The sequence below is a fragment of the Ranitomeya imitator genome, chromosome 3 (assembly GCF_032444005.1).
Source record: "Ranitomeya imitator isolate aRanImi1 chromosome 3, aRanImi1.pri, whole genome shotgun sequence".
Taxonomy (NCBI): domain Eukaryota; kingdom Metazoa; phylum Chordata; class Amphibia; order Anura; family Dendrobatidae; genus Ranitomeya; species Ranitomeya imitator.
This window is the reverse complement of record NC_091284.1, coordinates 153,868,796-153,895,657: the sequence shown is the minus strand read 5'-3', so window position 1 is coordinate 153,895,657 and position 26,862 is coordinate 153,868,796. Positions and strand designations below refer to the sequence as shown.

The following is a 26,862-nucleotide window of genomic DNA, read 5'->3' as shown; positions in this document are numbered from 1 at the left end:
CTGCACTGACATTTCTGTCCTGCAAGCGTCTGATCACATTTTCTAGATTATTAGATTCTGTATTAAAGCTGCAGACAAATGCAAATGGATATAATAAATTTAGGTGGTCTCTACTGAGGAGGTCTCTGTTAATGAGCCAGATCAGAGAGGCTCCAATTCTGGAGGCTCGAGCCATTCATATCTTAGACCCCCATCAGACGCGTATGATTTTTCACGTACACAAATAACTGTCTAAGTTTTATCATTGTTTTTGATCCAACTTTATTCAGTATTTGGGTATGTTCATACTGTTTTTTGTTTTTTTTTGTGTTTGTTTTTTCTTCTTAGTTTTTGGAGCGAAAACTGAGCAGAAATACCAAGTTTTTGATGAGTTTAAAGTTATTTTTAGGAGGGTTTTGAGAGTTTCCACTTAGTTTCTGACCCTAAAGCTCCTCAATAAACTTGAGTGTGAACATTCCCTTTCATTTTTTTCTCATTACTGATTTTCACCTATGAATAAATTGCAAAGCTTCTCATACACTGATGCCATCCGTGTACTGTCTGTCATTTTCATGGAATGGACCCATAGGCTTGTAGGGGTGACTTTCATCTGTGACACTGATAAAAAAACTCATCTCTGAATGAGACCTTGCAGTGATGGCCATTCATTTCAATGGCTGCCCTGTATTTGCACATTTCCTCTACAGACGCTATTGCTGGGGAACGCCCAACTGGTAGCGACTGTCTCTGGAAAAATTAGCTTTTCGCAGACATTGCCTCAGGAGTGGTACCCGGGAGAGCCTTTGATCACCCCTGTGGCTGCATTTTGAGTGATTTGTGTCTCATGGGACAACCCTTTTATAGGGAACCTGATAGCTGATACATGCTGCCTGTGGGTTGACGGTTAGCATGATTTGAGTCATATAGTTTTCATACCCCGTGACGTTTCTGAGTGAAACATATGTGGCTGAAAGCAGCCAGTGTCTGATGCATACAGCCTGAGGGTCGTGCTGAGTGTATCAGTGTCGGGTTCCCTTTAAAGGGGTTGTCCACAACTAGTACAACTCCTTAAACTAAATGTTGTGCCCTGATAAAATAATAAAGCCTATACTCCCCTTCCATGCCGACGCTGGTCCCACACTCTCCCCGGGGCTGGGATGTGGTGTTGTGACACGTGACGCCGGTGCTCAATCAGAAGTGGCGTCACTGTCTCCACTTTCGGATGAACTGAACATGAAGAGGAAGTCCGGGCTGCAGGTGGTCCTTGGCTTCCTCTTCATGTTGAGGTTGTTCAAAGGCGGAGACAGTGATGCCACTTCTGATTGAGAACCGACGTCACGTGTCACAACACCACATCACAGCCCCGGGGAGAGTGGAGAGTGCCGACACCGTGGGAACAGCACGGGAGAGCAGTACAGGCTTTATAATTTTATTGGAGCCAAACATTAATCTTAAGAAGGCTTGTCCTAGTAGTGGACAACCCCTTCACGGTATAATAATTTTTGGAGCTGGCAGGGCTGTGGAGTCGGAGCCCATTTTGGTGGAGTCGGAGGTTTGGCTTACCGACTCCACAGCCCTGGGAGCGTGCGATCTGCAATATGTGCTCTAAGCCTTTCACATTCAGCTTTCTGTATTACTTATCCCCAGAAATCAGACAATGCAAATATTGTTATATACTGTTCTCATTTCATCTTTGGGTTCTGCAAATATGGAGAGATAAGAATATTCAGTGCATGAGAAAAGCTTCACTATGTCTGAGTGTTGGAGAGGGAAGGAAGATTGCACAGGAGGCATTAGGTATCTGTGGTAACAAATGACATTCGGAGGCCACCGGCTTGTAGCAAATGGATATGACAAATGTCTGAGCCTTCCACAGTCACTTGGGTCTTTGACCTCTGTTAGAAGTTTGTCATTAAATCCTTTTCAAGTTTTTCCTAATGATATTTAAGAAGAGTACCTTCCCTGTATGATCTCCTCCTTATGTATGCTGCGGGGCGCTGTAAATGGCATGGACTCGCATTTTACCTACTTATCCGAGACCCTCCAATTATTCAATTAATATGGCCATGAAATATACTTGTGTGAATGAGCCCTTAAAGTAATTTATAATACTAAGCGAAAACGCAACAGGTTGGGTGTGTAGAAGTGGTATAGATATAAGTGAGTGTATACGAGGCACATCACCCCTCTGTCCATATTATTCGGTAACCCAATCACTGTAAACCACAACCATGCCCATCTCATGTGTCCGCAGTGTCCCCTTCCTACACACAGTGCCTATAGGAATATTTCTACGCTCCCTCCGTCCTTCGAAAAACATTATTATAATATTTAATATTTCATCTTCTGCCCTCCTGAAAGTCTGGGCCAGTCTACTATATTTTACCATACATGCATAGTTAAAGGGGTTTTCCTCCACTCCAGCAACCCCTTTTAAAATACTATATTCTACAAAAAAAAATAAAAACACACCGTATACTCTCCCACCTCATCGGTGCTGTTCCAGTGATGCCTCAGCTGACATTGATCTGCTGGTAATCAGCTGTCACTTCATTCGGATGTCTGAAGCATCGGCTCTTCTCTGCTTCTGTCTCATTGTTTTGGCTGCAGCGGTTACCGCTCACATCATGGCTGCAGCCAATCGGTGAGCTCGGAAGCTCTGCTGATTCTAAACTCCACAAGCCAATGAGTTCAATGATTGGCTGCAGTGGTGATGTTGTCTTCCTGAGGACTGAAGACCATGCCCAAACAGATTGGGATAAAGCAGGTGTCTGAGATGAGTAACTGAGGGACTTCATCGTGGCATTTATTTTCCACCAAACTGCCCATTCACCCGAGGTGCCAATCGTCCAGAAATTCCAGAACAGTCTGTAAAAGCTGGGCACTTTTTTGGCCTGATTTTGACTGTAGTTATCATGAATTTTCTGGTCATGGTGCATGCTGCTGATGTCTTCATATCCGAATTATGAGACATGTATTATGAGACATGTTTTATTATGTATACCCCTCCTCACATGTAAAGCGCCATGGAATAAATGGCGCTATAATAATAAATAATAATAATAATGTATCGCCTAATTATTGTTATTATTTTTTGATAAGCTGTCCAGAAAAAAAAAAAAAACCCGTCGAATTGTCAACCTTGCCATACACATGATGGGCTCGGGAGGAGGGTTATACGCCGCCTTGAGAACAGAAGGCCTCTCACATCTGTTGGTGGAGATTTGGGCACCGCTGAGTCCTGACACATCCGATGGTCTGTTGCCCACCCCAAGTTAACATGCTTATTGAGTTCTTGAGATCGTTGTTGCTCCTCACATGGGTCCATTAAACATTTCTGAAACCTGTTCTCCCTGGTGAAGTTGCTTTCTTGTGGTTTTCCTCTCACAGGAGCCATATTCTCTTTTACGTAGTCCCCGGTAGCCGACTGTCTGGTGTGACTGAATACACGTGCTTCCGGAGTAGGCCCTGGTGATCGGGGAAGAACAATACTACAATCTTGAGGAACCGGGCGAAGTTTCCTCAGCTTATTCGCAAAGTGTTATATTCACAGTTGGTCTTTAGAATCCATGAGTAGCATTTTATGGCACATTTGATGCTTCTGAAAATTGTTTCTAAAAAAAAGTGCAGTTTACATACTTGCAAAACGGGCCAAGTTTATTAGTAAGATCTGCCTATTTTTAAGTGAAAAATATTTGTTTAAAGGAAATGTCACCAGGTTATTGCCACCTAATCTGAGAGCTGTATAATGTAGAGATAGAGACCCTGATTCCTGCGATGTGTTACTTGCTGTGCTACTTAAGGTACCGTCACACTCAGCGACGCTGCAGCGATATAGACAACGAGCCGATCGCTGCAGCGTCGCTGTTTAGGTCGCTGTAGAGACGTCAAACACAGCAGCTCCAGAACGATGCAGGAGCGATCCAGGGACGTAACGGCGACTCACTTATCGTTCACGCTCCATGTAAAAACATTGCTGGCATCGTTGCTTTTGCTGTCAAACATGACGATACACGCCGACCTGACGACCAAATAAAGTTCTGGCCTTCTAGCTCCGACCAGCGATGGCACAGCGGGATCCTGATCGCTGCTGCATGTCAAACACAACGAGATCGCTATCCAGGACGCTGCAATGTCACGGATCGTTGTCGTTCTTGTTGGAAAGTTGCTGAGTGTGAAGGTACCTTAAATGTTGTTTTGATAAAATCACTGTTTTATCAGCAGGGCTCTCATTAGAGGAGTAGTAAATCTGCTACCAGATAGTCAAGTATATTCATAAGCTAATAACCCCGTCCCTACCACTGATTGGCAGCTTCCTGCCTATGTACAGTGCACACAGAAAACTGCCAATCAGTGGTGTGGGTGGGGTTATACAGGGCTCAGCATTCAAAGATGTGCAGCAGATAAAACGGATTTTATCAAAATATCAAGCAGCCTAGTAAGGGACACATCACTGGAATCAGGGTCTCTGCCCTTTTATTACTCTGCCTTCAGATGAGGTATCAAAAGCTAATGACAGATTCCTCCAAAAAAGACAATAGAGTGTATAAAGCCAGTGAATTCTGGCGGTGATTACGGTGCTCGGAGATCCAAGGCCATGCTAAGGCGCACTACTCGGAAGCAGAATACATTGTTTTAGGGTGATCATTACCTCTGGTAGTCAGTCCTACAGTCTGGCACTTTGTCCCTCAGCTCCGTCAGTGCAGTAAAGGGTGATGAAAGCTCGGCCTGGGCATGGAGCGATGTGCACCCGCCGTAACAAGCTGGTGAATGCGCCGTATTATGGTTCACTTGAGAAATTGTTTTTGAGGACTTAAGTTTGATCAGAATGCAAATACATCTCTTGCTTATGTAATACAGCTGACCTCAGGTCAGGAGTTTGCATAGTTTATTTTCTCAGAAAGTCAAATGTGTCAAAAATTGACAGCAGGTTTGACTAAAAATGTAATGTCTGTGAATAGAATAGAATGTGTGCTGTGCAGAGGAGCGAGACGGCAGAAAGCGCGGCTGTTCAGGTGGATAATGTCTTCATCCCACAGTCAGAACACTATTAGTGTTATTAGGATCACATGTTTGTAATTGGGGCTCATCGGACATGATTATTTAGCAGTCACGCCGTGGGTGATGTATTTTACAGGCTGAATACCAGACCACTGTCTATTAGGCGAGGGTTCTATTCTCTCACCTTATAGAATTGGGATGATTATACAAATCTCACTCTGGTCAAAGTCAAAATCAGATTCTCTCAGATGAGAAAAAGATGGAGAAAAAAAAGTCACCATCTTCTCCATTTTGTCAGTCCGTGAAAAAATTACTGCACTCAGATGTCATCCAAGTGCAGTCTAATGTTTTCTTCATACTTATTGAGTTGCATGGCCAAGTGTGATCTGAATATCGGATGAAACTCAGGAATACTACTATTTTTTTTTCCCCTGGACTGGCTCTCTCCAAGGAAACAATCAGACATATGCACTGCCCCATAGCATAACATTGATCAGAGTGTGATCCGATGTCTTGTTGGATTGTACTCCGAACAATAATATGGGAATAGCATATTAACACTTCTATATACATTCTGCGGCCAAACCGACCAAACACTTAAAGGAGTTGTCCGGAAATAAAATACTGATGAACTATCCTTAGGATATAGCCTTTGTGTAGCTGATCTGCAGCACCTGGCAGCAGACGCTACATATCGAGCTCAATTCAATGCTGACAAGGCTGTCCTTTTTAATAAAAGAGTGGTCATCCTCAGACTGGTGACTTATTCTGATATATAATTTTCTAGCTATTGAACCCATTCTACGCCCGGGTGGCGAGCATTTATATTGGTATATGGTCTCCATCCTGGTATGTGCTGCTCCATCCTGCGCCCTAATCTTGTCATGTGCTGCTCCCATCCTGCGTCCCCATCCTCTCATGTGCTGCTCCCATCCTGCGCCCCCGTTCTGACATGTGCTGCTCCCATCCTGCGCCCCCATTCTGACATGTGCTGCCCCCATTCTGTCATGTGCTGCTCCCATCCTGCGCCCCCATTCTGACATGTGCTGCTCTCATCCTGCGCCCCCATTCTGACATGTGCTGCCCCCATTCTGTCATGTGCTGCTCCCATCCTGCGCCCCCATTCTGACATGTGCTGCTCCCATCCTGCGCCCCCGTTCTGTCATGTGCTGCTCCCATCCTGCGCCCCCGTTCTGTCATGTGCTGCCCTATTCTGTCATGTGCTCCCGTTCAGTCATGTGCTGCCCTATTCTGTCATGTGCTCCCGTTCTGTCATGTGCTGCCCTATTCTGTCATGTGCTGCTCCCATCCTGCGCCCCCGTTCTGTCATGTGCTGCTCCCATCCTGCGCCCCCGTTCTGTCATGTGCTGCCCTATTCTGTCATGTGCTGCTCCCATCCTGCGCCCCCGTTCTGTCATGTGCTGCTCCCATCCTGCGCCACCGTTCTTTAATTTGCTGCTCCCATCCATATGCCCCATACGCTGCTCCATAAAGGTTTATGGCCCCCATAAAATGCTCCATAGTATATGCCCCCGTACACTGCTCCATTATGGTTTATGGCCCCATAAGATGCTCCATTATGGTTTACGGCCCCATAAGATGCTCCATTGTATATGCCCCGTATGCTGCTGCAATATATAAAAAAAAAAATACCATACTCACCTATGGTCGCTGGGCGCCGAGCGCTGGGGGGCCTGAGCAGGCAGGGACACCAGCGCGCTGTGGGGGTCAGGTGCCGGTATCGCCGCCAGCTCAGGCCCCCCAGCACTTACTATATTCACCTGGCCCCGTTCCACCGCTGCGCGCCGCCATCTTCCCGGTCCTCTGGCTGTGACTGGTCAGTCAGGGCGGCGCCGGCGCTCATTAAGCGCGTCATCGCGCCCTCTGAACTGAAGGTCACAGGCCGAGGACCGGGAAGATGGCGGCGCGCAGCGGTGGAACGGGACCAGGTCAATATAGCTCATACTTACCCTCTGTTGGAGATCGCGGTGTGCGTTCAGTGTTTACGCATACCGCGATCTCCTGGGAGCGTCACTCTGTGGGGGCCAGACTGCGCCGGCGCTTGCGCAGTCTACAAAGGCTTCGGACAGAGTGATGCTCCCAGCGTTATATTATAGATTATCAAAGTGCTCACAAAAGTCCTTAATGCTTCCCTAAAAGGACCCACATTTCTAGCAAAAGTAGGTTTGGGACTTCAGGGTTGAGGAATCCCACAACCTTCCAAGGCTGCTGTAAGATCTCATGTGTTATCACAAGATATCTCAGCGCTGCTGTGTGCTTTATTAAGTGGCAATTATGCCTAGAGAACCAGTAAACCTGCCATGTAGTCCTCCATATTCATTAGCCCTGTATAACCACCAGTGATTTCTATGTACACTGTGCATAGGCAGAAAGCTGCCAATTAGTGGTGTGGGTGAGGTTATACAGAGCTCAGCATTCTGATACTGTAGTTGGTAGATCTGCAGGCGAAAAAACAGGGATTTTATCAAAACTATAGCAAGCAGCCCAGTAAGTGATACATTTCTGGAATCGGGGTCTCTGCCCCTACATCATCCTGCTTTCTGATGGGGTAGAATACCTGGTGACAGATTCCCTTTGAAGAGGATCAGTCACCGTGAAAATGTAATTTTTGATCTGGTGTAACTGCCTCTGTTCTGAGTCTGGTGGCGGTATTATTTTGTCCCTGCCCCTCTCCATTTACCTGTATGTAAATGTAGTCATGTTATCCAAGTGGGCGTGGACCTGAACTATTATTTGTGGTCCTCTTCATGAGGACCACACTCACTTGGACAACAAGACTGGATTTGCATACAACTAAGATCACGGTCAGTATTTGGTCAGTATTTTACCTCAGTATTTGAAGCCAAAACCAGGAAAAGTATAATAGAAACGTCACCAGTTCTGTATTATCACCCACTGCTGGTTATGGCTTCAAATACTGAGGTAAAATACTGAGGTAAAATCCTGAACGTGTGAACGTGGCCTTAGAGGGGGTCACGTCTGTGAAATGGAGGGATTCAGGAGGAGAACAATTGTATTTTGTAAAAATACAGATTTGGAGACCAGACTAAAGGACATTGTTTCCAGTCACTGACAGTAAGCAGCGGAGATGACACCATGTGTTTTATTCTACTGGAAACCCCTAGAAATCAGACTCCTGTATTATTCTCTGAGAGGCTGAAATCCTCCATTTGCCGTAATCATCCGCTGTTATGTACCGTGCTGTGGAGAGAAGTGACACATTTCATGTAGCTGTGACTCTAAGGGTTACCGACGGCACTTGTAGATGTAGTCAGACATTTTTCTATTAATAGTCTACATCACATCAAAATGTGTCTTCCCCCGGGGAGCGCTGCTGGTTAGCCTAACCTCACAGCCCTCCCTGAGATGGACGGAGACTGTCGCGGACGCACGGCTTTCACATCTTCTACAGACATGTTCCAGGACTTAATACATCCCACATCTTACACTAGACTCTGATATTTTTACTTGGTCTCATCTGAAAAATGTCATTAAAGGGAATCTGTCAGCAGGTTTTTGCTATTTAAAGGGAATCTGTCACCGCTGTGACGCTTTTAAGCTATTGCTATGGGCATACAGGTAATCGAATGGTTAATCTAGTCCTACCTGTATGCCTCGTAGCTGCAGTCCTTTAATCTTTTATGTAAATTAGTTCTTCCAGGCTCCAGGCATGCGGTGTCTAGAAGAAAACCCTGCCTCCAATGCTAACTGGCGTACCACCCCCCTCCCATCAGCGTCATAGTATCATGTGGAGCTGGAATCCCGCGCCTGCGCCCTGCACTCACACAATTATACTTACATTTTCTGTCCTGCTATGGGCAGTGGCTTCATTGTTCTTCTGTGAAGCTGCCGGCGAGTCACTGCTTGTGCAGAAGAACAATGAAGTCAATATCCATAGAAGAATGGGAAAGGTAAGTATAATTGTGTTAGTGTAGGGCGCAGGCGCGGAATTCCAGCTCCACAACTGCTTGTCACATGGTACTATGAGGCTGATGGGAGGGGGGTGGTGTGCCAATTAGCACTGGTTTTCTTCTAGGCACCGCATGCCCCAGAGCCTGCAAGAACTAACTAATATAAAAGATTAAAAGACAGCAGCTATGAGGCATACAGGTAGGACTACTTTAACCATTCTATCACCTATACACCCATAGAAATAGATTAAACGCGTCCCATAGTGTGATCGATTCCCTTTAATCTGAGAGCAGTATAACGTAAGGGCAGGGAGCCTGATTGCAGGGATATATCTTTTCTTAGGCTGTGTGCTGTAGTTTTATTACAATCAGTGTTTTATCAGCAGGAGATTATCATTAAAGGACTAGGTGTCTCCTGCATGGAAGTCAGGCTAATTTGTGTAGCCCCGCTGCCACCACTGATTGGCAGCTTGCTGATAATATGCAGTGTACACAGAAAGCTGAAAATCACTGGTGTGGGTGGATTTATACACCGCTCAGCATACTGATGAGCACTGCTACATCTACATCTGACTCCTTATCATTATCCCATGTACTCATTGCTGCACTAAGCCGCTTGTTTGTCGGCTGATCACTTTTTATGTAGGTTTGTAAATGGGGGATGAGCTGCTGACAATACGCAAAGTAAATGAGGATGAACGATCTGATGATGATGATGTATAAAACAATAACTAGGGGTGATCAACTGGGATAATTCATGAATCAGTGCCTGACAGGAATCCGCCCGTGTAACCTGCCTGTAGTTATAGTCATGTACGGGGAAAGTGGTTGGTTTGCATTATGTCCACCATTACCGCATCATGTGTGGACCCCGGCTACCTAGAGTTTGTAGTGACAAAGATGTCCTGAGTAGTTCATGGATCGTAACATGACAGGTTTTGGTAAACCTGTGGGAGCTCCTGTGAAGGACATATTGGTTACAGCCCATCTCGCCTAGAAACCAACTCTAGTCCCCCAATACAGATAAAATGCTTTGGTAGCCAACAAGGGTAGGAAGGAAGGGGATAAAGCTGGAGAACCTTCTTCTAACATGTACCTCCTCAACCATTTATGATCCTAATTGCTTTGTTTTACTTTTTTACAGGCACAGGAACATTTGGAAGGGTTCATTTAGTAAAAGAGAAAACGGCAAAGCACTATTTTGCACTAAAGGTCATGAGCATTCCTGATGTCATTCGCCTAAAACAAGAGCAGCATGTACACAATGAGAAATCTGTCTTGAAGGAAGTGAACCATCCACTTTTAGTCAGACTGTAAGTATTCACATCTACTTTTACTATGGGAAAATGTCAGTTTCCAGAGTTGTGCCTCGTGGGGAACAAGGATCCGTGTTGTGAGCATTAGAAAGCTCCCCCCCCCCCCCCCATACACCTTAGATAGCTTTCTGCTGAACCAGGGGAGGGATTCAATTTTTTAACAGGTTCCCTGTTTGTATTTAAAAACCACACTCATTTTAAAGCCACACCTATTTCCCATTCTTTCCCCACCTCTAGTTAGTCTCAATGCCTCCTGTTATGTGCATGTTGTTCCAGTCACTGTCAGTCACTTCTTACTATAGTGAATAGTGTTAAAGGATTTACTGCAAGTTTTTAAAATTCTAAAGGAACACTGCTCAAATCGGAAATGACGAACACCCGTCCATCTGTCCTCTCAACTGTCTACTGCACCAAATCTCTGGAGTCGCAGGACAAATATGTGCGAAATACGATCACACCGTGACCAGACCACATATTACCACCACATCTTGACCAAATAATACCACTTACTAGGGACAAATACCACCACACCATGACAGGGTCACATGTTGCCCAGACATAATATCACATACAAGTACCGCTACACCATCACCAGACCACATTTTACCTCCACACAGTGACTGAATAATACTACATACAAGGAACAAATGCCACCATAGCGTGACGAGATTACATATTTCCACCACATAGTGACTGAATAATGCCACATACAAGGGACAAATAATGTCAAACCATGACTAGTGATGAGCGAATATACTCGTTACTCGAGATTTCCCGAGCACGCTCGGGTGTCCTCCGAGTAATTTTTAGTGCTCGGAGATTGTTTTCCTCCCCTCAGCTGAATGATTTACATCTCTTAGCCAGCTTGATTACATGTGGGGATTCCATAGCTACCAGGCAACCCCCACATGTACATATTCTGGCTAACAGATGTAAATCATTCAGCTGTGACGATGAAAACTAAATCTCCGAGCACTAAAAAATACTCGGACACCCGAGCGTGCTCGGGAAATCTCGAGTAACGAGTATATTCGCTCATCACTAACCATGACCAGAACACATATTTCCACAACATAGTAATTGAATAATACCACATACAAGGGACAGATACCACCACATATTACCACTACATAGTGACCAAATGGTACCATTTACCCACATACAAGGGACAGATACCACCACACCATGACAGGATTACATATTGCCACTACATAGTGACCAAATAGTACAATTTACAATGGAGAATTGCTGCCACACCATGACCAGACTACATTATACCACCACGTAGTGACTTAATAATAACACATACACTGCTACAGATGAAGAAAAAAAGCAAGATAGGTGCACAGTATCAGCACCTCCATTTTGTTCCCCCACATGGAAAACCGTTTTCACAAAAGTAAAATTTATTACCTCAGTAAATAATGTCCTCCAATTGGCCCCTACAGTAATTATGTCCCCCATTTGCCACCATAAAGCAATAATCTGTTACTCAATCTGGCCCCCATACAATAATTGTCACCCATCCTGGCCCCTTGCTGTAATAATCATCCTGTAATCATTTATTTTGTCTAAGCCTTTTCTAATATTGTCTTCCATCCTAGCCCCTTCCTGTATTAATGTCCCTAATACTGGCCTGCTTCATTGGTGGCGCTAGCGGACCTCTGATAGGCCGGCGGCTACCTGCACTGTAATGTGTCAACTGAATGTGCGTCCCCCGGCGCTGTGCTTTCCTGCACTGACTGTGAGCACAGCGGCCGGAAAGCAGAGCGGTGACGTCACCGCTGTGCTTTCCGGTTGGCCGGCGCTCACAGCCAGTGCAGAGAAGCACAGCGCCGGGGGACGCGACAGGAATGTAAGTATGTAGTCTTTGTTTTTTTTACTTTTACGATGGTAACCAGGGTAAACATCGGGTTACTAAGCGCGGCCCTGCTCTTAGTTACCCGATGTTTACCCTGGTTACCGGCATCGTTGGTCGCTGGAGAGCTGTCTGTGTGACAGCTCTCCAGCGACCAAACAGCGACGCTGCAGCGATCGGCATCGTTGTCGGTATCGCTACAGCGTCGCTGAGTTTGAAGGTACCTTTAGTGTTTTCTGATTGATTAACCCCTTAGCGACCGCCGATACGCCTTTTAACGGCGGCCGCTAAGGATACTTAAACCACAGCGCCGTTAATTAACGGCGCTGTGGAAAAAGTCCATAGCGCCCCCCAGAGGCCGATTTTCTCCGGGGTCTCGGCTGCCGAGGGTAGCCGAGACCCCAGAGAACATGATTCGGGGGGTTTTTAACCCACCCCGCATTTGCGATCGCCGGGAATTAACCGTTTACCGGCGATCGCAAAAAAAAAAAAAAGCGATCTCTTTTTAATTTCTCTGTCCTCCGATGTGATCGCACATCGGAGGACAGAGAAAAGGGGTCCCAGGTGGCCCCCCAATACTCACCTAGCTCCCCCGATGCTCCTCGTGTCTCCCGGTGGGCGCCGCCATCTTCAAAATGGCGGGCGCATGCGCAGTGCGCCCGCCGGCCGGCACCGGGAGAATCTTTGGGGTCTCGGCTGCCGGGGGTAGCCGAGACCCCAAAGAGCACGATCGGGGTTGGTATTACCGACCCCTGTTTTGCGATCGCCGGTAATTAACTGTTTACCGGCGACCGCGAAAAAAAAAAAAAAAAAAAGTAAAGTGTAATTCTCTGTCCTCTGATGTGATCGCACATCAGAGGACAGAGAAATAGGGGGATTCGGGGACCCTAGCATACTCACCTAGGTCCCTGGATCCTCTTGCTGCTCCTCCTGGCCGCCGGCAGCAGAACATGGCGGACGCATGCCCAGTGCGCCCGCCATCTGTCTCCATCTGCCGGCCGGCAGAAGAACAGCAGTTGGGGCTAAAATTAGGGGTAGGGTTAGGGTTAGGGGTAGGGTTAGGGGTAGGGTTAGGGGTAGGGTTAGGTTAGGGTTAGGGGTAGGGGTAGGGTTAGGGGTAGGGTTAGGTTAGGGGTAGGGTTAGGTTAGGGTTAGGTTAGGGGTAGGGTTAGGGGTAGGGTTAGGTTAGGGGTAGGGTTAGGTTAGGGGTAGGGCTAGGGTTGGGGCTAAATTTAGGGTTAGGGTTGGGGCTAAATTTAGGGTTAGGGTTGGGGCTAAACTTAGGGTTAGGCTTCTTTCACACTTACGTCGGTATGGGGCCGTCGCAATGCGTCGGCCCGACATACCGACGCACGTTGTGAAAATTGTGCACAACGTGGGCAGCAGCTGTAGTTTTTCAACACATCCGCTGCCCAATCTATGTCCTGGGGAGGAGGGGGCGGATTTACGGCCACGCATGCGCGGTCAGAAATGGCGGATGCGACGTACAAAAAAACGTTTCATTGAACGTTTTTTTGTGCCGACGCTCCGCCAAAACACAACTGATCCAGTGCACGACGGACGCGACGTGTGGCCATCCGTCACGATCCGTCGGCAATACTATGGGCAAAAAACGCATCCTGCGGGCACATTTGCAGGATCCGTTTCTTGTCCAAAACGACGGATTGCGACGGAATGCCAAACGACGCAAGTGTGAAAGTAGCCCTAGGGCTAGGGTTAGGGTTGGGGCTAAAGTTAGGGCTAGGGTTGGGGCTAAAGTTAGGGTTAGAGCTGGGATTAGGGTTAGGGTTTGGATTAGGGTTCGTATTAGGGTTAGGGTTGGCATTAGGGTTACGCTTGGGATTAGGGTTAGGTTTGGGATTAGGGTTAGGGTTGTGATTAGGGGTGTATTGGGATTAGGGTTAGGTTTGAGGTTAGGGTTGAGATTAGGATTAGGGGTGTGTTGGATTTAGGGTTTTGATTAGGGTTATGGTTAGGGTTGACATTAGGGTTGTTTTGGGGTAAGGGTTGTGATTATGGTTAGGGTTAGTGATTAGGATTATGGATGAGGTTGGGATTAGGGTTAGGGATGTGTTGGGGTTAGGGTTGGAGCTAGAATTGGGGGGTTTCCACTGTTTAGGTACATCAGGGGGTCTCCAAACACGACAGCCAATTTTGCGCTCAAAAAGTCAAATGGTGCTCCCTCCCTTCTGAGCTCTGCCGTGCGCCCAAACAGTGGGTTACCCCCACATATGGGGCATCAGCGTACTCGGGATAAATTGGACAACAACTTCTGGGGTCCAATTTCTCTTGTTACCCTTGTGAAAATAAAAACTTGGGGGCTACAAAATCTTTTTTGTGAAAAAAAAAATATTTTTTATTTTCACGACTCTGCATTCTAAACTTCTGTGAAGCACTTGGGCATTCAAAGTTCTCACCACACATCTAGGTAAGTTCCTTGGGGGGTCTAGTTTCCATAATGGGGTCACTTGTGGGGGGTTACTACAGTTTAGGTACATCAGGGGCTCTGCAATCGCAACATAATGCCCACAGACCATTCTATCAAAGTCTGCATTCCAAATACGCGCTCCTTCCCTTCCGAGCTCTGCCGTGCGCCCAAACAGTGGTTTACCCCCACATATGGGGTACCAGCATACTCAGGACAAATTGGACAACAACTTTTGGGGTCCAGTTTCTCTTGTTACCCTTGTGAAAATAAAAATTTGGTTGTTAAAAAATCTTTTTTGTGGAAAAAAAAAATATTTTTTATTTTCACGGCTCTGCATTATAAACTTCTGTGAAGCACTTGGGCATTCAAGGTTCTCACCACACATCTAGATAAGTTCCATGGGGGGTCTAGTTTCCAAAATGGGGTCACTTGTGGGGGATTTCTACTGTTTAGGCACATCAGGGGCTCTCCAAACGCGACATGGCGTCCGATCTCAATTCCAGCCAATTCTACATTGAAAAAGTAAAACGGCACTCTTTCTCTTCCAAGCTCTGCGGTGCGCCCAAACAGTGGTTTACCCCCACATATTGGGTATCGACGTACTCAGGAGAAATTGCACAACAACTTTTGTGGTCTAATTTCTCCTGTTACCCTTGTGAAAATAAGAATTTGTGGGCAAAAAGATCATTTTTGTGTAAACAAAAGCGATTTTTTATTTTCACGGCTCTACGTTATAAACTTCTGTGAAGCACTTGGGGGTTCAAAGTGCTCACCACACATCTAGATAAGTTCCTTAAGGGGTCTAGTTTCCAAAATGGTGTCACTTGTGGGGAGTTTCCACTGTTTAGGTACATCAGGGGCTCTCTAAACGTGACATGGCGTCCGATCTCAATTCCAGCCAATTCTGCATTGAAAAAGTCAAACGGCGCTCCTTCACTTCTAAGTTCTGCGGTGCGCCCTAACAGTGGTTTACCCCCACATATGGGGTATTGGCGTATTCAGGAGAAATTGCATAAAAAAATTTATGGTTACATTTCTGTTTGTACACATGTGAAAATAAAAAAAATGGTTCTGAATTAAGATGTTTGCAAAAAAAAGTTAAATGTTCATTTTTTCCTTCCACATTGTTTCAGTTCCTGTGAAGCACGTAAAGGATTAATAAACTTCTTGAATGTGGTTTTGAGAACCTTGAGGGGTGCAGTTTTTAGAATGGTGTCACACTTCATTATTTTCTATCATATAGACCCCTCAAAATGACTTCAAATGTGATGTGGTCCCTAAAAAAAAAAATGGTGTTGTAAAAATGAGAAATTGCTGGTCAACTTTTAACCCTTATAACTCCCTAACAAAAAAAAATTTTGTTTCCAAAATTGTGCTGATGTAAAGTAGACATGTGGGAAATGTTATTTATTAACTATTTTTTATGACATATCTCTCTGATTTAAGGGCATAAAAATACAAAGTTTGAAAATTGCAAAATTTTAAAAATTTTCGCCATATTTCCGTTTTTTTCATAAATAATCGCAAGTAATATCGAAGAAATGTTACCACTAACATGAAGTACCATATGTCACGAAAAAATAATCTCAGAATCAGCGGGATCCGTTGAAGCGTTCCAGAGTTATAACCTCATAAAGTGACAGTGGTCAGAATTGCAAAAATTGGCCTGGTCATTAAGTACCAAATTGGCTCTGTCACTAAGGGGTTAAAGTGGTTCACTACCTCAGTGTAAACAATTGACAACCCAGCCTATAAATGACTGACAACCCAGCTCAGATGCTCAGGGAGAGTTGCTGCAAAGAACGTCATTCCCAATGAGGAAAGCAGCACGTCCTGCATTACACCAAGGGCTCATTGATTTCTGTGGGCACTGTGTAAAGCACCACTTCAGGGATAATGAAGATGTCTTCAGGAGATTCTCCGGGAAAAGCTGAAAAAATACCATTATAAAAAAAATCTCAGTATTTTTAAGCATCTTTAAAGTAGCAGATCACATCAATTTTGTCTAAGTAAGTAATCATTCTATTAAATGTAAAGGGCTGCAGTGATGATACACTGACAGAAATGTTAAAGTGCTTGGTGCCTGTGAGCATGTGCAGCAGGAAGCTTCGCTGCTGTGTCCTGGAGGGAACTTGTACCATGTGCTGTTGAGCTGTCTGCCGGTCACAGCAGCGAAGCTTCCTGCTGCACATGCTCACAGGCACCTGATCTCACTAACATTTCTGTCAGTGTACCATGTGCAGCAGGAAGCTTCGCTGCTGTGTCCTGGAGGGAACTTGTACTATGTGCTGTTGAGCTGTCTGCCGGTCACAGCAGCGAAGCTTCCTGCTGCACATGCTCACAGGCACCTGATCTCACTAACATTTCTGTCAGTGCACCATGTGCAGCAGGAAGCTTCCCTGCTGTGTCCTGGAGGGAACTTGTACCATGTGCTGTTGAGCTGTCTGCCGGTCATAGCAGCGAAGCTTCCTGTTGCACATGCTCACAGGCACCTGATCTGTCCGTACATGAAAGAACTGGTGTGTGTGTACCAAGGCTGCAGCCATTTCATCTACTTCAGCGATTGCATAAAATATAAGTGACTTGGTAATTAAAGTTATTTAGTCATTTATTCATTTTATCATTTATAACTATTTTTCTCTATTTCTGGAGAATCCCCTGTAATTGTTCATATCAGCTGATGACCTAGGGTCTGGGGTGGAGGACCACTGTTATCAGGACAGTGATGGAGGGCCCATCATATGGATAGAGATCGTCCAATGTTGGACCATTTAATGCAATGTTATGTTTTATATTCCAGACAATATGTTTTGCGGCGGTGTTATAAAACTGCCGTACGTAGCGTCCTGTCCTGTGTGACCGTGCTGGAACACGCAATGTTTCAACAATGGCAGATGATTTCATTCAGTGCCAAACTCATCACTGAGCACTTTGCCGCTTGTCACCGAGCTTTTGGCCAGTGGCACGAGTGTCATGCGTTTGACCTTTTCTTGTCGCCAGCAGCAGTGTATACGGCAGGTTTATAAGATAATTAATCCGGTAGATTACTGCACTCTGTATTAAAGGCCTACACAGCGCTTTTCCAGGAGAGGACACAGAGAGACAGGAAAAAAGAAATATTATTCAGTTCCTGTTTTGAGACCTCACATTACTTCTCTGTCAACTGATCTATGCAAAATGTAGTCTACCAGCCATATAGACCTCAGAAACACAGTCTGTGGGGCATTGCTTCTGTTCCTAAATTCCATCCAACCTGGAAGAAACAATCTCTCTACTGATTCAGATAGACTGTGAAGGCTGCAGCCGATCAGTGACTGCTTATTGACTCTGGCGGTCAGGTGAGGTCCAGTGGTTTGGCCAAATAGTGCTGGTCTGGTTGGTGGTTAAGTAATTAACTACTATACCAGCTCCATAAACAGTATTGGACAACCCCTTCACATTCTCGATGCTCCACTGCTTCCTTCAGTAGTTCTTATTGGCTTCCTTGGACTGATGACATGCTGTTCTGTACCAGCACATGACGGCAGCTGTCAGTCATAGGCCTCAGTATTGATTTAGCATGAACGTGGTACTACACATGATCTCTGAGGCCAATGTTTGTGTCATGGGTGTGTCAGAGGTTGCAGACAGTCGCACTGCATCTGGCTGCAGAAGGTCTCAGCGATTGGCCTTGCAGACTAGTGGCTACCTCCCCCGGCCTTAATGGTGTCACCTGGATCTGGGTGTTTAGAAGTCCCAACTTCTTGTTGGGAATTGCGGGTGTTATTTCCTATTTGCACTTCTATGTTAAGGCTTGGAGCTGTAGCAGTCTGTGAGCATACTCTTGGAGTTTAGAGGGTGTCAGCGTTTCTCTCTGAGTTTGCTCCCTGAGTTTATCCTTGCTGGCTTTAGTGTTAGTGGGATTGACTAGCCCTCATCCTGTCCTTCCTGGTGCAGGGCTTATCGCCAGGGTCACACAGGGATTAGGTATCCTGCTGGACGATAGGTGCAGAAACTATATAAGGATGGTAGGACAGACAGGTTGACGTTACATCTGTCTAGGGGTCTCCCCTTCCCGAGTGTTTGTTTCCCTTTCCCCTCACTCCTTTATGTTGTACTTAGTCTGTCCTACACCGTGCGGGACAGTTTGCTTGCAATGGTCATATGAATGTGCGTCTTGTTTTCTCTCCAGGAAAGCAAACCGGTACCAATATTTGAGCAGGAGAGCATTGACAATTTTAGTAGGTGCTATTTGTTTTTTGTTCATTTTATACCATTTCATGCAGTGAGATTAATTTCTTTAATTCATGGACAACCCCTTTAATGAGTTTTTACCGCTATATATTGTATTTTAATTGATATATCACATTACAGTAGCTATAATTACATTAATGTTGGTGATCTTTCGACTGGGTCAAGTTACTAGGATTATGTAAGGCAGAAGGAGACGAGTTCCTCGCTGCCCCATTGCGGTACATATGGAAATAAGTTGAGCACACAGGTTAGGCCGCCATGAAATGTTCTTTAGAAATTTCTTAAATAAAGTGGTTGCTGACCCTATATCTGTATTTCTTCCTCTAGGTTTTGGACCTCGCACGATGATCGCTTTTTATATATGCTGATGGAATATGTGCCCGGAGGAGAACTTTTTAGCTACTTGCGTAACATGGGCCGCTTTAACAACAGCTCGGGACTGTTTTACTCCACGGAGATTATATGTGCGATAGAATACCTGCACTCCAAAGAAATAGTTTACAGAGACTTGAAGCCTGAAAATATTTTGCTGGATCGGGAGGGTCACATCAAACTTACAGATTTTGGATTTGCAAAAAAGCTTTCAGACAGGTATCACTTACGTTCTGAACATTCCAACTGCTCCATTACTTTCCCTGCTGGGGATTTGGCTTTTAGTTCAATAGTTCATCTAAAGCTATTTTCATGGCCATATAATGGCGGTAATTGGAATATGCCTAACAGTGCAATAATCCATTTGTTGTTGGTTTTTCTTCACCGTAATTGCTGTAAAATAGGGGTTGTCAGCTACAGTGACTTGTGACAATAATGTGCATGCGTATGGAGAAGTGTCTGTGATTTGAAGTCTAAGACCAAAATGTAAGAGGCTCTTGTACGGATCTGTCATGTAGGACATCATTCCAAAATACTATAGTGAACATTTATTTACAGCGGATCTGCCACTAGATTTTATAGTATATATTATTTATATGTTGCGTAAATTGCCCACCATATTTACCCCTAATGACTGCCAGCGCACCATTTTACAGAGGCCATTCTTTTCTAGAGTGCCGTAAAAATGGAGTAAGGTTGTGCTCAGAGACAGCCAGGCACTTCTAAAGAAGACAGAAGCGGTGTTTTACCGTTTCTGCCTTCCTGATCTTCCTATAAACCGCGCTCACGTGAGTGCTTTGTATGTAGTGGAGGCAGCGGCATTACCCCTACTTCTATTGATCCTTGCTTTGATCCCCAGGTGACTGGTTGCGTCCATGACCATGCTGTTGGGTCAGCACAGCCTGACATTGACAGTTTTAAGTTGGGGAAGGTTGTTTTGCCCTATATCTGCCATAAGCAGCTCCAGTTATAGGGGATATAATATGAAAAGTAAAATAAAAATGAAGTTCCCAAAGATCTTTTCTGACCCTTTTCAGTAAAAAAAACATGTGCAAATAAAGTAAACAAAAAAAAAAATCTACAATCTAAATTATAATAAACTGCTAAAAAATATAATTATATGCCAATAATATCAGAACGGTAACACATTTCTTTTTGAAAGTCCACCCTCCCAAAAAAAAAAAATTTATAATGAGGATTTTATCCAGCTGACTACATGGCATGTAGCCATCTTTAAAGGTTATATTCACTTTCATAAAGAATTTTGTTTAATATTCACCTGTTTGTAAATGGAAAGGTAAGCAGCATTTATCTATAGTCTGCGTTAAAAATATTGTACCGTATTGGCTTTAATGGTTCTTTCTGCTCTTCTCCGCCCTTATTTCAGTGTTAGGGCTCATGCACATGACCGATAATATTGGACGAGTGCTATTCGTGGCTTTCATGGTTAGTACTCGTACCCATGCTATTCAGTAGGGATGTGCACATGTTCGAGTTTGATCCGAGTTTCAGATCAAAATTGGCAACGTAAATGTATGGGTCCGTGAAAATCATCAGACCACACTCAGACTGACAAAATAGGGTAGAGAAACTTTTTTTTTTTCCTCTCCACCTCCATGAAAAACTGATTCCATCTAATCAAACTCTGATCAGACCAGACCAGACCATTTTTCTCGGATGGAAAGAAAATGGTTGTGTGCACCTTCCCATAGAGAAGGTGGAGTGGATCATACACAGATCTGCGGTGGAGAGAGGAGAAAGTATCTCACCGAGGGCAGAGAAAACAGGCTATGCAAAATAAAGGAAGAACATGAAGAGAAAATAAGTGCTGGATAGAAGCTGTGCTGTTCATGGGCTAATGTAGAAAAGGGGCGACTTCGGTGTCCAGGTAGGGTTCCAACCTGTAATCCAATAGTAGCAATAAACCTGGCACTCAGGATAGTTTGAACATATAGCAGATTTATTTGGGAATCCTCGAATTAATGCTTCAGTCCTTCATGGGCTAATGGTTACACTCAGCTCACATCTAGCCTATATTACTGAGAGAGACACTCCTATAATAGAAAAACTGATAACTTAGATTAGGCTGCAAATTGCCTATCAGGTGGTCGGAAAATGAGGAAAACAATGAAGATTGCACGCTGAAAGCTAGTTCAATTCTATTAAACACTAACATAAGTAGAAAAAAAATCCATCACAAATACGTCCATAGCCTTAAACTTTTGTATTATCTAATACAATTATGTGGTAGCCTCTCTAAGAAACTGTTAAAGATTGTTGAGGATCTTCTAACTTAAAGAGGTTTACCATCCTTAGGATAGGTCATCAATGTCAGATCGGTGGGGGTATGACACCTGGCACCCCGCCGATCAGCTGCTATCAGTGCCTGCGGCGGCGGAAGGGCTCGGTTACAGATCAGCTCCGTCTACTGATAGTCTCCGTGGCTGCGTACTGCACACCTGCCCCTATTGATTGGGATAGCGCATCAATATTAAAGTGGTGGACAAACTCTTCAATTTTTAAACGGGTCTTACCTTGCTATAGCTCCACCATGAGGAGAGCCTTCATTCCTGCCCCCTGTTAGTGCCAGACACAGTCATGTCTTCTGTACATTTCATCTTGCATTGTCTCCTAAGTGGTACATTTTTTAGATTATTACACTATTTCTTGGGTGACATGCTATAGAAGAGCAAAGTAGGGGCAACGTCTTAAGATCTTCAGCCAAGTAAGGTGTTGTAAGTTGTGAAGGATTTGGTAATAATATATCTCTATATTTATTTATTGGAAGTATACCCTGAAAACTGTGACATGGTAGTCGTCACGTGTGGTGCTTTTGGCTCTGCCTGTGTAAGGTGGGGTCTTCCTGATTACGTTTTGGTGACTGTCCATGAGATGTCACTGGCAGACATGAGACTATACAGCTTTCTACGTTACTTAACGTGCCGGCAGCCGGGCTCCCTTTGTCCTATGGTGATGTTGTACGTATGTGAATAGACATGGCATCCTTCGGTAGCTTGCACTATCCAGTTACCATGACAGTTTTAGGTTTCACCCCTTTGTTCTGTTAGTGTCTCTCTGTCTGTAGTTTCACATCCGATTACTTATTTATAGATCCGCTAGCTTCCTGCAGAAACAGATTATTAGTTGTTGCCTAGTAAAGGGCTGCAATTACATGATGGCCAAACCTAAAATGAACTTTGCGTCCTGAACGACTTACTACTCTAAACCTCACCAAATGATCTGTGCACCAGTGTCCGAAATCTATAGTATTTGTAAACTGTATATTCACCCATTTACTCCCTATGAAATAAGCACAGGGGGTTGTGAAGATCCTTCAGGTACTATTAGTGATCTTTATCTTGTATTATAAGGTTACATTGACTAAAATAATGAGTTTTTAACCAGCTATCAGATGTATAAACTATGGTGCTAAGCCCACTGTATGTTCAGCTGCTAGAATAAAAACTTTAAAGTAGATTTATCATCAGATTTCTTAGTTAAAAAAACCTGCATATCTAACTAGATTTCTTAGACTTAGAATAAATATGTATTTAAGTAGAAAATCCTTGTCACAATGGCTGTGTAATCCCTTATGAAGGATCCTCAGTGTCCCTCCTCCCTGCTGCTGCTGGAATCTCACACTGCTCAGTACAAGCTGCAGCTGTCAGGCTGGTTGTGTGAAGACTGAATACATGTGGACTCACAAGCTCTCACACTATTGTCGGACTCATACAGACAATCTGATATGGAATTTTCTTTTTTAATGGGTTTTCCCATGCTGTAAGGTTTGTATACTCCTTTGTGTCCTCCCCTGCCCAGGAGATGTGATATGATCAGACCATGTTCCTGTACGGTCAGACACAGCCACAGTACACAGCAGGGGCACATTTATAAGATTATCTCAGCACAGGAACATTTTATGCATCCAATTGTGGAAATGATTATTATTCCAAGATCTATTGATTAATATGACATCGAATATACAGAAACATTTATGTCACAACGATTGGGTCATTTGGACCAGGCGGACGCAACCTAAGCAAATGTACTTGAGTTGGTGGAGATGAACACAGATTAATGGAAAATGATCTCCAGGGCCACCATAAAATTGTCAAGAAGAAGGTGTCTCCATGTGTAAGACGTGCCTGGTGTTTTGGAGTCATTGAGCAATGTAGGCTATTGTCACAGGACAATTTATTCAAGTGAGCGAAAACTACGAGGTTTTTAAGTGGAAACTGAGACGCTGTGGATGTTTTTAGTATTTTGTGATAATTTCCTGAGGGTCTTTTTTTCCAGAGGGTTTGTGACCTCTTGTGTAGTTTCAATTTCCTTCCATTTTTTTTCCCCTTCATTCAACAATGAAGAAACAGCTGGAAGGTTTCAAGCAAAAAAAGTTGGCAAAACCCTTAAAAAAAGATGCCTAGGTGTCCTTGAGGAACATCTTCAACAAGCAAAATGTCAGAAGAATGGACATATCACATCTTTTCACCTCTTGGTATTTTTGGAAACTTAAGTCTGAACACAAGAACAGGAAGTTGTTTATATGAAGAAATGAATACTGTATGTCCATTCTTTGGACCATTATCAGAGTTGTTTTTTGGAGGTTTTTGACGCAGACCCGCCTTTAAAAGATTCTGTGTGAACATATCCTAATGGGGGTCTTAGCTGCTGATTAGAAGGAATTGTGAAGTTTTGATGATCGTGTGTAGCAAGTTAATAATCTAGGGGTATGATCCGACTTCTATAAAGTCCCACATACCTTAAAGAGGTTGTCGACTACTTTATCATTGATGATCAATTGGAGGCCAGCTCCCCAAGTGAGTACTTCTGGCCAGTGGACACTGATAATAGCTAATCGGCGGGGTGCTGGGTATCAGACCCAATCAAATCAGACATTGATGACCATCAATGCTAAAGTAGTGGACAACCTTTTTGACTTTTGCAAACACATATGGCGGAATCCTCTGTAAAACTGTGTGACTCATTTGGATTTTGCCATTATATTAAAGGATCATGATGTGATCCACCCAGCTCCTTACTTCCCACTACAATCCTTCAAAGCACGGAGTACAGAGATTTCCATCAAAGCCTATGAGTGAAGCACAGCACTCAGGCAAGGGCTGGGATGCAGTCAGCAGTTCTCAGGACGGTGTGCTCTAAACGGTGATGCCATGCATTCGGTGGCCAGTGATCCTCACCCAGTGTTAGATAACACAACCCACAGAAGCAGTGCAAGCACAGCAGGGAGTGGGCAATCCTATCAGTTTGTCACTTTGGCCAGATGGGCTGGTGCAGGGCATCCCACAGTGCTAGATTACATCTTAATAAATGACTTCGTGTTCTGACTCATTGCTCTGATTTGGTGCCAGTGTCGGCACATATAACCTTATTGACTGCATGAGGGTCTCGGGATACGCACATAAAGAAGTGGTAGGAGTGAGGAACTAAGGGCAGTGAGTTAACCGTCATGAGACTGCATAGGAGTCTCAGCACGGTGCTTTGTAGGTGGAGTAGGCAGGCACAGGAGGGGAGTATGAGCGAGCTGCCGGACAGATGCAGCTCTGGCAGAGAAGCACTGCCTCGTGGGAAATGTAGTCAAGACCCCAAAGGGAGAGCTAGCAGGAAGCTGAGACTGTAAGTTATTACAAACCACAAGAACAACTGAAGAGGAGCTAAGAAAATAAAGGGAACAGGAATTTGGAGTCTCCTAACAGGGACGACCCAATCATTTTTTTTTTATTTTGTGCTTAGAAAAGCCCTTTAATGCAGATTTATTGGGAAGTCTATGACAGAACATGTCCAGCCTCACCCCAAATGGGAAGGAAAAGGAATTCTTTGAAAATGGAGAGAAAATAATAACAATATAATATAAAAATAATTCAATTACTCTTTTTGTTTAAAATTCATTTTAATGAGATGCCACCATATATGTACCAGGAAATGATGCCTAAAAATTTTATGACTTGTCCTTCAAAAGCTCTAGTGGAGCTTACCACCCATTGCTCCACACTTATACACTACCTAGGACAAATCTTCCAAAATGTCAGATTGGTGGCCTTAGGACGGCCGAGGAGACGTACTTTTTGCAGCAGCTATACTTGGTGTTCCAGCTTTGTGACCTTCAAACAACTGATCAGTGCGGATGTCAAGAACCAGATCCTCATCCATCGAAAATTCATGTCGTGCCTGGTTGTGGAAAGAAACATTGGTGCCGAAGAGCAGTGCAATAAATATTATTTATACAGCACTAGTGTTATTTCTAAAATGAGAAATATTGAGAACAAATCCACAAACAAATAATATTACAAGGGGGCCGAAGCCCCGAGGGTGCTCCTTAGGGAAATAGCATTAGGTTACAAGAGAGGGGAGTGAGAAGATGTGAGTCTGTGCACACATGCATTCTGATTGGCTGCTGCCGGCTCCGCCTCCCAGGTACTGCAGGTATAATAGAAGAATGAGCTATCAGGCGCTGTCCGCTATTAATAGAATGACTAGAGCGCGATTCTTTATTCATGTTAGCTTATTTATGAGTTATAAACGTAAGAGTCCAATAAAATCTAAAGTATTAAAAGTGGTAAAACACTGTAGCTAAGCTAACTTGAGCAAAGAATCGAGTGAGCTGTTCTCATCCTGGTAATTCAAGCTGACAGCGCCTGGCAGAACCTCATTCTTCTACTTTGGGAACCAATTGAAATATAGTGGCAACGTGTTTTGTAAAGTGAATTCGCAAACTCCTAAAATGCTCATTTTTAACATCAGACCTAAAACTTACAGAAAGGATTATAAAGCCCTTCGGAACATGTATTTTTTTTAAGTAATCACATCAGTCTCATCAGGTCTAAGGGGCATTTTTAATAAGGTATAAATTTGGTATTGTGACATAGTGTCAGAGCCTGTTTTTGTAATCCATATTATAATATTGTCTTCTACCGCCATCTAGTGGTCAAATGGGTTTACTACAATCCTGGATTATCTGCATTCTGTCTTTGTAGCCAGCCATAAAAATAACATTTTGTATACAGAATTTATGTTTATTTTATTTTTTTTAATAAATTTAGGAGTGCCAGTTTTTGGAGATAAAGCTATATTTCAGTTATCATATTACATAAAAAAGTAATCTTATGTAATTACTTATTTAAAGTGTTGTCTTATCAATAACCTTTTATTAGACTCTGTTCACAGATATTCCTCTGACTAATGGACCCCACTTATCCATAGGCTTCTATAGATCTACCTTTAGGGGGTCCTTTTTCTCCAATGACAGGGTGGCACACGTTCATTTCTGTATGCAGGGTTTCTGAAAACACGTCATATAGTCACATCCATACATCGGGACAATCTGTATGTTTTGCCACATCATACACACAAATCTGTAAATATCTCGCTACTATAAGTGTCATTGTATAGTGTACAGTGTATATTTAGTTATTTACAGCGAGATCCGCACATGGAATCCACTCGCTGACTATTATAAAATGTCAATTGTCCACGACATGAATGTACCGGGTACTGTATTATGCTGATCTCTGCCAATATCCTGAGATTCCTGTACTATATCTTTCTGCATGTTTCTCTTGCTGATATTTAATGTTTCTGTATCTGAACTACGTGTTTGAGAACATTTCTTTATTTAAAGGGGTCGGCTTATCTTCTTTAAATGGGGAAAATTGGGAAGTGCTTCTAAATATTTAATGCTATAGTTTACCGCTCGTTGCCTAGGTAACCAGCCACTGCTGCAGTGTA

The 26,862-nt window shown here is 44.0% G+C and overlaps 1 protein-coding gene across 1 annotated transcript in view; it reads left to right on the top strand.

The window, feature by feature from the left end:
* PRKX (protein kinase cAMP-dependent X-linked catalytic subunit) overlaps nucleotides 1-26,862 on the top strand; it is a 160,726-nt gene that overhangs the window by 107,399 nt on the left and 26,465 nt on the right. Inside the window, exons 2-3 of the mRNA XM_069761568.1 lie at nucleotides 10,057-10,225; nucleotides 19,075-19,338. Coding sequence (XP_069617669.1) covers nucleotides 10,057-10,225; nucleotides 19,075-19,338 — 433 coding nt within the window. The remainder of the gene's footprint in view (nucleotides 1-10,056; nucleotides 10,226-19,074; nucleotides 19,339-26,862) is intronic.